The sequence below is a fragment of the Siniperca chuatsi genome, linkage group LG21, assembly GCF_020085105.1.
Source record: "Siniperca chuatsi isolate FFG_IHB_CAS linkage group LG21, ASM2008510v1, whole genome shotgun sequence".
NCBI lineage: Eukaryota > Metazoa > Chordata > Actinopteri > Centrarchiformes > Sinipercidae > Siniperca > Siniperca chuatsi.
Window position 1 is genome coordinate 2,655,015 of NC_058062.1, and position 14,306 is coordinate 2,669,320.

The 14,306-nt window shown below is 39.7% G+C and overlaps 1 protein-coding gene across 3 annotated transcripts in view; it reads left to right on the top strand.

The window, feature by feature from the left end:
- tmem104 (transmembrane protein 104) overlaps positions 1–14,306 on the top strand; it is a 59,676-nt gene that overhangs the window by 32,226 nt on the left and 13,144 nt on the right. For all 3 annotated transcript variants that reach the window (XM_044181664.1, XM_044181665.1, XM_044181667.1), the window contains one exon: positions 12,404–12,497. In XM_044181664.1, the coding sequence (XP_044037599.1) occupies positions 12,404–12,497 (94 nt within the window). The remainder of the gene's footprint in view (positions 1–12,403; positions 12,498–14,306) is intronic.

Genomic DNA, 14,306 nt, shown 5'->3' on the forward strand with positions numbered 1-14,306 from the left:
TCTTATTTTCAGGTGATTATAAACAAATGAAAACATGCTTAAATATTATATTCCATTTTTTCCAATAGCTCCTTTTAAATGTTACACACTGGACCTTTAACAAAAGAGAAATAAAATAGTCTAAAATTGGAATTCATTCAGTATCAAAGAAGTATTGTGGTTTGATACCCGACTCTAGATGTGCCATTGCGTGACATGATCAGTAAAACTTACTTGTACTTTCATTCTTTCTGATGGCACAAGGTGAAAAATGACAGTGACTGCCTCATTTTACAAAAATGTGGTGTTCATTCCATTCTGCCTTTTAATCCTCATATCTGTCGTAGGAATGAACAGAAGCACCCTTCACTGTCTTATTTGACCAATTATCGAAATAAGAACAGTATATTTTATGTGCTTGGTTATTGGGTGATTGTACAAAATAATGTTAGACCAAGACTACTTGAACAAACTGGCTCCAGTGAATTGAATCGTCTTCCTCTTGGCCTGACAGTCCATCCACAGCCTGATTCACTGGTTTCCTAAAGTCCGCTTTGGATGCAAGGCATATTCAGAGAGAGGCAGCATTATTTATTCATCTATAATGTGTGTTGGTGTGGGGTTTTTTTGTGTGTGTTTATGTCTTTGTGTAAGTTGAATTATGTAGCTTGTTGGTGACCCAAAGACCCAGAGGGGTGGAAGCACCGCCCAGAGTTGACAGAGACGGCCACATAAGAGATGGATGGAGAGGCTTCTGTTAGCAGCAGATAAGCTATAAGTTATACAGTCTTTATGCCTGTCTCATAAAAACAAAAATATGCGCGCACACACACTCAGAGAAATTAACATAACATTGACCCCAAATCTGTCATTCGTTAATGATTTTCATATCGGATTTTGTTTTTTTATTATTCAAACAAGTGTCATCTATTCGTCTGCTTTAGGGGTGTACAGTGTCCTGCAGAGGTTGAACTGATTTAGATATACAGTTTTGTTCTACATTCTGAGTCAGCAAAAAGTCCTGGTCACTCATTTTGATGCACTGTCAACACTTTGTAATGGCACCTAGACGGAGGCTGATTTGTAAAACCTGTGCAGACGCTAAAGAGAAACAGCAAATGCAGCCAATTTGCAGGGGGGAAACAATTTTCCGCCATGTTTTTCAAGAGGTTTGCTTAAAATTTAGGTGAATTGTCCTTGGTTTCTTCTCTCTGCCCTCCATTCTTGCTGTTGACTTTCCTGCACTGTGGTTGGTCATAACCCAGAAACCCAAATCAGGCCAGGCCAAATAGCCCCCCAAAATATTTTTGCTTGAAAAATGTCTTAAACAATTATTTGACTATCTAAATTGTTTCCAAGTGTTTTGTCAGTTGACTTACCGCTTCATTGAGTAATCATTTCCGCTCTACGCTCTTTGCCAAAGTGCACTCATCTTGTTATTAATTGTTATTAATTACAGTATACTGTCACTTTGCAAACATAATAACTTGGATGATGCATTCCTACACAAGGTTAACTACCCAGAGTTCACTTTGTCCTGATAAATGAAATCTAAAGCAGGATTGAACCATATATCTTAATTTGTGTCATTAATTGGTTTCTGAAATATGACTAGTCAAATCATTTTATTCATCCATTCTTTTATTTATCTATTTATGTTAATTATGTCTGCTTGATGGATTTGTTCGCTGGTGATTAATGACGCTGAAGGTAGACTCTCTTTCATCATGGCAAACTTATAGTTCCAATATGGTTTTAACTGCGTAGTGTTGCCTCCCAGGCACCGTCTCTGCTCCCCTCCCCCAGTGAATCAGTTGACTTGTTATTACTATCATAAGTGTTTGTACGTATCTCCTGGGCTTTTTTGGCCTATTTTATTCCATTTCTATTCCATGCCACCATGGTCAGGTTACCCTCAAGTCTTTTATCATACATGTCACAACCAAGGCAATGAATTGCCCCATAATAACCAATATTCTATTGCATTTTGTATATGATGTAGTTGTAAATGGTGTTTTTCTTAGCATCATGCAGTCACAGAGAGATTTATTTTGTTTTGCATCATTAAGATGAAATATTGTCTTGAAATCTAAATAATCTGTCTTTTTTAACTTTGATTCCTGACTTTGTCATGAACATACAGTATATTATTGTAAAATATTGTAGGGCTGTGAGCCATTTAAATGTGTGTTGAATACTTGGTTAATTTCTCTCTGCTAATTAATGTTAAGCAGTCCTGATGAAAAGAAAAGCAAATTGAGGATCATTCGCACTGGGAACGTGAGCAATGTCTTAATTTCTGTCAAACTGTCTGTAGGTTGAAAGAAGTATTAGCTTGCGTGATTTTGTACTTTACATATTCAAGGTCTCATCTCAAGGTCTTAATTAAAGTTAAATGATGCGTGCAGTTGTAGAGGTCTTAAATTATTGCAGGTGAGGAAGCAGTCCAGATCTGTATTTCAATTTGTGTAGAGTTGTTTGCATTGCAACTACATATGTTTCTGTTGTGAAATGCATCTTGTAATTAATTACAGCTGGCATTTATGTAGGTTTTATAGCTCACCGAAAGACGCAGTGTTACAGTACATCATCTGCAAAATGTTTTCATGTAACTGAAAACATTGTCATGAGGCATTTGAGATATCTTATTGATTACAGTCAGGTAGATGATTGAATTGGAGATATACAGGATTTCCTCCAGTGTATCATAGTGGAGGCATGCTCACCTGAAATAAAGAGCACCTCTTCTAACAACAGACTATATTTATGAAATATAGTATTAAGCTTCAGGGAAAAAGCCACTTATCTATGATTGAGGCAATTGTCATCTTTCCATGATAATGAGATGAGATGCATCTGTTTCATTTAGCTAAACAGGTGACAATGATTGATTAATCCCATAGCATCTTCACTTTGCGTTCATTAATCAGGGCAGCAGTGTCTGAGGAGAAAGAAAACCATCTGAGTTTAGTAGGGAAATGTTGGAAAATACAGAGGAAACAGCTCAATCAGTCATAAACAGGTGGGGAGGTTTGAGAAAAAACTCACAGCAGTTTGATAAACACCAGCTGGACACACAATCCAACACAGTCCGCATCGATTTAAAGTTGGTTTGTCCTAGGAGAAACCCTGATATATCAACATGGACTTTACCCTTTAATCACATCTGACTTTCCTTTGCTTTCCTTAATCAGCAGAATAATTACTTAAAAGTTTTATATTTTCTTTCCAAAGCGGTGACAATGGCAATGACCAAAAATCACTAATCTCCAATAATAAAGAAAAAGCGAATGAATGATGACCTGAAATCTGTTTGGAATAAAGATTAACATCAGACACAAATGGCTGGGGATCTTGGGACTGTGGGGATTGGGAATCATAATCCTTCTTTCTCTGTTTGATTGTGGGCAGATTATCAGCATCCAGGCTGGACCACCGCATGGAACCACCAGGGCACTTACGATTTTCATTGCTGGACTTTCTCCCTAGCGTGATCTCTGCTCGTCCTCTGGGTCTTTTACCATTAACCCTCTTTGCGTCTGACCAAACATCAGCCAAAATCGTTTACCAAACTGAACAGTAATTTCACAATTGTTCAATGCCTGACAGCTTTGCAGTCATGAACAAAGCGCTCATATGGCTCTCTTGGATATAAATTCCAATACAGTGATGTCCAAGAGCTTGAGGACATCTGTGCCATCAGAGCATTTGGCCGACCCTACAGAAAAGAACAGAAAAATATGTCGATTAATTACTTAAATGGGGTGGGCGGTCAGGGCTTGACTTATGTAGCCCAACTGTGATGGATGAAGAACCTACACAACACGTAGCTCAGGAGAAATGCTCACATATGTGGTGATTAATGAGACCAGTGAATTGGCTCGTGAGCTCTGAGTGACGCAATCTAATGCCAATTAAATGCCTTTCCAAACTCTCTGTACTCTCTCAACTGCACAAATCCAAAACACTGGTATTTAAAGACTTTGAAAGTGATTGACAGCTACAGCCTGGGTTGCCAGTTGGTGGCGGGTTTTCACCATTATTGAAATCATTCACCATATCTAAGCCCCATTAATCTCTTACTCCCCAAATTATAACTTTACAGCGTCACAGAGAGCGCTGGAAAACTTGGAGGAAAGTGACGTTATTTTGTTAGTTTTTTTTAAAAGTATTTTTCCCCTTTTATTAGACAGAGGACAGTAGAGAGCTGGCAGGAAATGAAGACTGAAGATGACATGCAACAAAAGTCCCCAGCCGGACTCAAACTAGAGTCGTTGCGATTACGTCCTTACCCCCTGGACCACCAGGACGCCCCAGTTTTGTTACCTTTTTAAAAATTTTTGTAGTTTTTCTGAAAGTGATGCTCTCTTTCCAAGCTTCATACCTGGAAGCTGCCGAGTTCAACATCAGTCTGATCTGTTGTCCACACTCAGTAGTAGGTCTGGACCCTAAACTTCCTTGTGCAAAAAATGGCAATGTGAAGTAACCCTGGCTGCTTGGAGAAGCTGTTTGCTGCCATGTGGAGACATTGAAATTAGAGAATTAGGTTTAGAGAACAGGAGGCAGCAGGTTGTTGGGCCCTCTGGCTCTGGCATAATGATAAAAAGATAATGTCCTCTGAGCCTCATCATGATTTGGGTCATGGTCTGTAATGAGACATTGGTATAGCAGCAAAGGTGTTGTTGGGAACCAATATAACAATGGTGTTACCACAAAGAACCAAAGGTGCGTTTGAATGATGATGAAACACATGTTGTGATAGGCCTGTGAAAAGCAGGACCCAAGAGATGGCAATTATTGGAGTATCAACTGTAGTGTGAACTGAAGTGTTTCTGTTAACAGCTAAAACTAGTTGTTAGCTGAACTCATCATAAACTGAACTGCTCATTTTAGCAAAAAGTCTTGAAGATGAAAAGGATCATTTTTCAGGTTGTAGCATTTCTGTCAGACCAGTGAAGTTTCATTCAATCATTTTAACAGTGAATCAGTGGCTAGACCTTGGATAATGTCCAGCTACTCTTTCCGTCTGGAAGGTGTTTGACATTTTTAGAACTAAAATAGCTTGTACACTGTGATTACAGTGCTTGCCTCTTCTGTTTCTTTTAGTTGAATTAATTTTTTTGTGACATATCTCCTCAGGCTCACAACTTACTGCATGTCACAATGTGAAAGTCCATTTCAGGAATCCCAATTAGACCATCAAATGTTTATGTTGTGTATTTGTACATCTTAATGGTTCCATATTATAAGGTTTAAACAGGGGTCCTGAAATTGCAGTTAAAATCACCACAAAATGTCAAATTGGACCAAGCACTGCAGTTGATAAGTTGTCCATCATTATTAAAGTACAATGATAATTTATTGTAAATATGATAACCCTCTCATGCTTTCTGCAAAGGACTGAATGGCTATGACCTTACATGCTACGCAGGTTATGCAATAATCTTTTTTTCTCGGTATTTACTGATGCACCTTCAGTCTGTACCCTCTAAAGAGAGATGATAGGACAGATCTCGATGTTTGTATCCATCATTGCCTTGGTCACCTTTGCAGTTTCTCATCTCAGACTCACCGTTTATTGTGTTTCACTGAAGTGTGTGATTGGAGCGAGCCAGGTGGCTGTTGCTGAAAGTGTTGTCTCATACTGAGGAGGAGAAATGGCCGATTTTTAAGAATGTCTTTGGTGTCAAAAGTGAAATGAAATGCTCATAGTTGATGAGTGTGCTGCTCCTGAGGAGCAAAGCCCATCAGCATGCCGAAGAGGAAGGAATGGGGGGGAGGTCTAGCCAAAATTGATTCATGCCACTTTTCTCCTGACAGAATTTGTTTTTGTTTGAGACATTTATTAAACTGAGCATGAAACGTAAGCAGTTTCTGTAGCAAGGAAGAAAAAATGCAGACAAAAATCTGTATGTCGGAGTGAGATGAAATTGCTAGAACAGCCTGAACAAAGTATTAAATGAATAAATGCATTGGAACCAAGTGTCATTCAATCTGTCCATGTTATGAAATTCTAGTTATATTCATATATTATATATTCTCTTCTTCTCCTTTTGTCTGGCAGTTATATTTCTCTAGCTGACACTGCTGCATATTCCCAGCTGAGGCAGACCAAAGATACTGGCTCTAAGTTTGTACTGTGTGATGTTAATGTAATTACTACTGTTATAAATGACACCATAGAGCATAGATTTAGCTGAATGATGATAGTTTTTTTTAATATTTTCAACTGGCAAAAGCATTACTTTCTTTATGTTTGCGTATATCTGTCTGTAGCTTCATTTTTATATTTGGCACATGAAGATCTGTGAATGTGTTCAATCATTTCACACATCAGGAAGTCTGAAGTACAAAACACATGGCCTCTGTTTTAGCAGCATGTTGGCTATAACAGCAATCATGTAAAGCTCTCAGCTCCAACATTATGTGCCACTTTGCTGAAACATCAACAGAACCACACAGTGTGGGACAAACAAAATGGATATATATTTACCCATGTTTTGTTAAGAAGAGGAAATCTACATGTGTTAATATTCTTCACTGTTTGATTCCTCAGTCTTAGAGGTCTCCCGTAGAGATAGTGTCCACAGCTCAGGCTTGCCAGACAGTATGTTTTCTGCCAAATAATCAGAAGACTGTGGGTTGTAGAGAACAGAGACCCTTTTCTCATCCATTATGGTGGCTGGAAAAAAGAAGACCGTGGGTCTTGTGCAAAAGTGTCTGGTCCTAATATCTACCTTACTGTACTAAATCACACTGTACTAGCACACCATTTTGTAAGGATACCTGCTGTCTCAGATAAAAGCTGGTTTTCAAATAATGACCAAGATTGAAACTCAACACTTGCACTGCAGTATTTCACATTAAAAGCCTACAAGTAAAGGGAGGGATTTTGCCTTTGGATGCGCTTGTAGGCTTTTAATTTGAAACATCTGTGCCGGAAAGTGTTGCGTTTTATTGACCGTATCTTCACAATGACAATAATTATTCCAATCGCTTGAACGTTGTAATTGTTTTTCTGAGGCTGTGGTAGGTAGGTATGACACGACTACAGTTAATGGAATCAGTGCTGTGGAAACCTACATTATCCTGAATTTATCAAGACAACATGTACACATGGAGGAAGTGTTGAGTTTAGATTAACAACAAACAGCATCATCAGAAAATTAAAACAGGAGTAGATCAGAAAAGTCTTATTAAAATACAATAATACTTCTAAAAAAGGGAAACTCAGAAATAAAGGCCTTTCTCTAATATAAGGCTATTTCAAATAAAGGCCAATTGTTTGATTTAATGCATCAGGAAGTTCACCTAGCTTTAGCAGTCTCTAGTCTAATCTGGACTGGACCCACTTCTTGTATGCTTTCTGCTTCGTCCCTCACAGCCAGATCATACTGAAAGCGCACAATAGCACTGCTTTTTAAAGGTGGAATGGTGAAGTGTGATCTCCTGCTGGCCGTGCCTCTAGTGGCCCTGCCAGTCTGTCTCTCTGCTCTGGTATGGTCATGCCAACTCTCTGGGTCTGAGTCACCCTACAGCACATGGCATCTGATGCCTTTACCCTCGCCCACTCACACTCTATTTCTTTTCCATTCCACTCTCTAAAACCCTGCCATTTTCTGTGCCTTCTTCTGTTTCCTGTGCAGCTGTAGTGCCTTTGTGATCTAATTTCTACCAAACTCAAGAACCCTTTTTCAGAGGACCAAGCCTTTCCTGTTTTTGATGCAGGAGTACATACTTCTTCTGATATGTAGTTTGTGTCCACATTGTCTAGTTAGGGTTAGACTATCTTGGTGGTTTTACATGTTTTAGCCCATTAACTTCACATCTTTTATACATAGAAATAGTGTCAGCCATTTTCCCAAATATACCAAGGTTTTCAGCATAAAAATGTACATATGCTTTGAAAATGGTGGTCAGTAGTGGTATTTGCAAGATAAAGTTGTGGAAATGAAAGACAGAAATCATGTAAGAGTCGTCCTGGATAGTTGCTGTGTAAGCCATCAATAACCAGCATTCATTCGTGGCATTTTAAGAGTTAGCGTATGATAAAATGTAGTAATTTTAGTTTTTGTGTAAAAACTGTTGAATCTACTCCTATTTGGGTTACCATTTCTCAAAACTCAACTTGACTCGTGGCTTCATGCAGACTGATCTATTGAGGCTTCTGCAGAGAAATAAATCTCTTTTCCATTACCTTTTCTGTGATTGATTTTTCTCCTGTGTTGTTGAACATCTGTGCAAAGCAACACTTTGTTTGTCAGAGACACTTCCTGAAGATGTTAACAACAGCTGGACATGATCTGAAATGTTTGGTCATTTATCTACCAGTAGCCACATTATTGTCTTTGGTGGTGATCTAATTGGTGCAAATGTAGCTTTCTCTATAGAGGAGGAGGTGTTGCAGTGTTCTTGTGTTCTTGTTGAGATACAGTTGAGCAGTCCAGTGTCCTCAGGCCATTGTTTGGTATGGGGTTTTATGGGAGGTTGTAGGTGCAGTCGTGATTCATGAGCGCTCCAGAAACTCTAGAGAAATTCATCAGCCATGTGCCCACATACAACCCTCAGGGATATTACTATCTGTGCCTCACCAGGCTGGATTTTGACCTGGCATTAAGGTCTGTGTTTGAGCTGATATGTAACTATGTCAAAAGCTTTAGAAATTGACTATAAGGATTTTTTGATCAATTCTCTGAACTGAGGGCCTAAAGGTGTATTCAGACAGAAAGGGAAGCAAATTTATGTCTTGCATCATTCACGCAAATTTGACTACTGCATTCTGTGCAGTCTGCTTGATTCGCCCCAAACAATGTACCGACTATACAAATGTTAGCTGTAAGCTAGATAGCAACAGACGCACTGACCATGTGTGGAAGTGTGCCTGTGTGTGTGTGATTGTGAGTTTAGCGTCTGACTGAACTCAGAACTCACCAGAAACTTTTTTTGTGTGTGTTTTTCCTCTAGTCTCTCCTCTTTTTCCTCTTGTCTCTGTATGTTTATGAAGCAGATTCACAAAGCCCTGGGATAAGCGCCAAATGTTCGCTCAAGTTGAAACATTTTCAGCTCACATGGATGTGTCTTCGTCTCATTTCATTGAGTTTGTATGCAGTCGTGCCGGCTCTAAAATCCACCTTGCGTTTTGTCTGAACACACAGTAAGGATAGAGGATGTTGTATGTTCTACAGATTGTAAAGCTTGTAATTGATTTTGTGCTATATAAATACGCTCTGTGTTGACAGAGCGTTAAACACTGATGCACAAGACGTTTGGCATATTTCGTTAAATTAAAATAGGGGTTTTGTAGATAAACGTGTTTACTGTCCTCAAACTAAGGCATTGGAAAAATGAACTTCTTTTTCTGTCATACCAAACTTCAGCCATCACATTGGCACAGATAAAGAAAACTGTCAAAGGAGACCCAACCCTATTTCTATAACATTTTCTCCAAAGAAACCGATAAGAATTAATCATTAGTTGTAGTAGTCACGTGTATTCAGTCATTACATCAGGTACTCAATAATCCATTTTCATTAAGCATGAAAAATATGTTTCAAACTTAGGCCCAGGTCCATGTCATGCTGGAGTTTACAAAGTGATCTTTAGACAGAAACCAAAGGTGCTGGGAAAGGGCCGACTGCGCTGAAACATTCAGGGCAAAAACACTGCTGTCTGTCAGCCAGCTGCCATTCATTTCCCTTTCCTCTTCAGGCACATCTCTCTTCATAATGGTTCATTCATTACCTCCAATAGCTGTTGCAGATTTATGCTTTGGCTTGGCTTGAGCTTAAGCTACACTTTGCCAAGAAGACAGCTGGTAATACTTTTAATATATAGACACATAGGCATCATCATTATTCAGCAGAATTAAAAGCTATTATTTTTTTCCTCTCCCACCCACAGATACCCCAGCTGTCCATCTGGAAATAATAGCTGACTCTAGCTGTGTCCTAAATCGCTCCCTTGTTCCCTCATTCATTAGTTCAAACATAGCAAACACTCTGTAGAGTACTGTTGGACACTTTCAGATACAGATGAATCATCGTTTTGCACCACCACTATCTTACTAATTTATAGCATAAATTAATAAGTGTCCAAAATTGCTCCCACGATCTTTGCTCCCTGGACCTTAGTTTAGAGTCATACATCTGCTTATGTACAAACAACTTACATTAATGTTTTTTTTTTTTTTAAGTGCCTCAAAAAAAGTGCCAAGAAAATTATACTTCTATTTTGGAGAAGTGAAGCTCCCCCAACTTTTAAGCTTTGCCTGGACCAAATATCAGAATTTTTTCCATTAGAGCAATTAACTCTAGACAAATATAACTGTGGACATATTTTCTAAGACCTTTGATTCCCATTATTTTCTCACTTAGAAAAAACTTCTACAGGTGACCAATAATGGACTTGGTCAATTACGGGCCCTGAGCTTTTATAGGGATATAGGTATATTATAAATTATGGACATATGAAGTTTTTGTTACTCATAATTTTGTTGCTGCTTTTGTTTTAGTTTTATTTTTTCTGTAAGTGTGTAAATGATATGCTGTAAGTTCAGTCTAAGTATACTTAAGTACACACCTGAACTGTTTACGAAACCTACCCTAATGTTGCCATTCAAAATAGAACACTATTAAATGCTATTTGAATAGCACGCTCAAAACAAAAAGATATAGCTTTATGTCCACACTCTGCTTCTTTCTACGTCTCCAACACTGAACTGAGTATTATTCTGTGTCCTCACAGAGGTGTGTATGGAAGTGTGTGTCTGGATGGGAGGGTGAGGTCCCTGTTTGAAACCCTGCAGGCTGCTCTTCAGATGAAATGGCACAGAAGTGACTGCCTCTGAGATCACATGCCACTCAAACTGTGCACTGTGCAGTCAGTCCTGGGAGCATCAGAGAATGGGAATAGAGGGAAGAAATGGATGAAGGGAATCATTTTGCAGTCGTCAAGGAGGAGGAGTGAGGGAACTGACGGAATTGGAGCGACAGTAGCTGAGCCACTGCCTCTGATTGCAGCTCTTGATATAGAAATGTATCAGATAGGCAATCAGAGTTGTGGACTGAGAGGATTTGGAATTTTTGGTGGACTGTGGATTGGTCCACCTGTTTATCTGTTCGCCTATCTTTGAGAGAGCTGATGGGATTTTGACAGCACTTGGGAGACTGATACGTCTCCACCAGCGTTTCAAAATTACACATCAGGGAAGTATCACAACTGCAAGTCAAAAACAGAGCTGCAAGCTAAAATTAACAGGAGTCAAGCAAACGTACATGCCACAATGTTAACGGCAAGGAGGGTGCCTTTCCAATGAATCGATTATTGTTTAACCTTTAAAGGGTTAAAAATTGTTTTTTAAAATGCCCATCACAATTTCCCAAAGCCCAAGGTGAAGTCCGCAAATAACTTGTTTTATGTGGCCAGCAGTCTGAAATCCAAAGATACTAGGGGTGGGCGATATGAGGAGTAGCATGCCCCATAATGAAGGTTAATTAGTAAATGTAATGTGATTCATTCTCAGAGTTAGACAGACAAGGGGTAGGATTAGGCATCTCAACAGTATTTATTTGGCAGGAAACCCAAAGTATATTATATAAGTACAATAGTCAGTGTACTACGGGGGGTTGCAGCCAACAACAGAGAAATTGGCGTGCTATGCTCATAACATTACCTTCCACATCTTCATGTTACCAGAGTTGCTGTTAGCGAGGAAAATAGTAGTTACTGGATGTGACTCCTGTTCTATGAGTAGGCGCGTAGCCCGCTACCTGCATGTTATCGCAGCCACAGTAAAGCACATTAGTTTTAATATGCTAAAACATTTATCACGGTAAATGATGGAATTGCAAAATCCATGTCCTCCTGGTGGAGCGTGACACCGGTGAAGGTGGCACAACCGGTATACTGCCCCCCCCTAAAGGATACTCCGTTTATATTGATATAAAACAGAGAAAAGCAGCACATTCTCACATTTAAGAAGCTGAAAACAAATGTTTGAAATTTTTGCTCATTAAACAACTTACACGATTAATTGATTGTTAGTTTTTGTCAAGTAATTTTCTGTCAATCAACGAGCTGATTAATCAACTGTTTCAGCACTAATTAAAGTCGTGTAACACCAAAATACAGCCTCAAGAATGACCGTGACCGTGAATAAATACGTCTTACACAGAAACAATTGATTAAAAAATATTTTTAAAAATACCTCAAAGGTAGGATTGTACAGCTTACAGTTCATGATATTCATCCCCTGTAAATCAAATTCACTCTCTGACAAGCTCTGACATTTACGGCCTCATTCATGGTGTGTGACATTTTACTGCTATTGCCTTGGTTTCTCAGTATTTGCCTGCTGCTATGGATGTTCTTTTGTCTTATGTAACACTTAGAGTAATCAACTCTTCCTCTCTGTCCCTTCCTGCAGAGCGTGTTCACTCTTCTGTTGGGGCCTTTCACCTTCTTTAGCGCCCAGAAGACCAAATATCTTCAGATTCTCACCTCAGTCATGCGCTGGATTGGTAAGAATAAACTAATCTACAAAATATTGTAGAATCATCAATCTACAACATTTCTCCCTTTCTCTAATTCTGTTTGGTTTCTTCTAGCCATCTCTTTCTGCCTCCTCTTATACTACCAACATATATTTCCATTTTCTCTGTTTCTCCCCCCATTTCTTTTATCCCTCGCTCGCTCCCTCCCTCCTGCTCTGGCCTGTGTGGCTGCTGTGCTCAGGTCCGTCCATCATGGTTCGGTCCTGCTCTGTGTCTTTGATTCCCATCTCCTCTCATTCCTCAGCCTGACATGCTTGACAGCCTGTCCCAAGCTTGATTGGACCGTCACTCACAGGGCAACGGGCTGTTAAAACCACAACACCACTGAATCATGGCGCTCCCGCCACCCCCGCACAGCTGCGTGCTAGCTCACATAAACAACACACAATCACAGCAGCATCCACACACTGTCCACTGTCTGGCTGGCTAAATAACATGGGCGTTTTAGCTGCACCTTTCACTCTTCTTCATCCGTCTTCACCCTCCCCTGGCACGTTATGTATTTTATTGGTGGTGTCGCTTTTGCAGGGCTCTTTACAACACTGGCTAATGATTCAAAATGGCTCCAGTCAAAGCCCTTATTTCCTCCATGTATTTGAGCAATAACATGAGGAACAGGACACTCGGAGATCCAACAGCCAATAAAATTAGATTTTGATTTTAAGTCATGAAGAAAATCACAATAAATTTCTGTTTTAACAAAAGCTACAACATAAAAACGAATCGCAGTACTTGATTATCACTCCTTAGATGCCTTGACCATTAATTTTCTCTCTCTAGCTGTGCATCTTTGTTTTTAGTGCAGAGAACCATGTACAGTACATTTCCTAGTGTGTAAAGACAGTTTGAGTTATAGATTGTTTGTTGCAGTCATTCTGGAGGACAAGAGAAGATATGCTGTTAAGACATTGTTTCTTTTCAGATATACAGTATGTAAGTGTGGTTTTTTTGGACAGCTATGAGGTGTAAGCACTGTAATGATCTGGGGCTAGCGGCTGCAGTATCCCCTGTGTACATGTGTTTACAAACTGTGCCTTTAAATCAAATGTTAGACAGTCAAAGGTGTGTTTACAGGTATTTTATTGCAGCTTCAAACATGTCAACATTGGTTCCATTTTAGAAATGCCAAGCTTAAAGCAAAACTCTAGATCTGCCTTTGTAGCTTCAAACACTCGTTCCCTGCAGGCTGGAGAGGTGGCTGTAAAAGCTTCTTAGTTTGCTTTTTCACTAAAAATGGTGGTTGTGACAAGACTGATGAATTCAAGCTGATCACAGCCGCTGTTCTCTAAATGAGGAAACTGCTAACTCTAGGTGGAGTATCACTTCATACATATATATTTATTTTTAAATAAACCACATTTATCTTCTCAACTCAGTTTGGGGTTTTTTGTGTCCCTGGGTCTCAGGATTTATTTTATTTGGAAGCAGTGACACTGAACACTGTGCGGACATCAGATCCCACCTCCCCTCCTGACCATTACTCACCACTCTCTGGATACACCTGCGGTCACCTGTGCTGCCCTGGGAGGGGACGTGGTGTGTTTGATGTCAGGGTGAGCAGCTGGCTGGTGTGTTGGGGCCCTGCCTCCTGCCCTCGGCTTTGGCCTTGTCACGATCGTTGCCACTCAACTGTAGTCACCTTCTCGTCCAGTGAGCCCTGTTTTTTACACCAAACATGAGTGATGGTGTGACTGCCTGCTGCTGTGCTGCCTGTAACATGCTGTGATTTTCAATGGAGTTGCCATTAGCCTCGGTCAGTGTGACACCATTTGTACA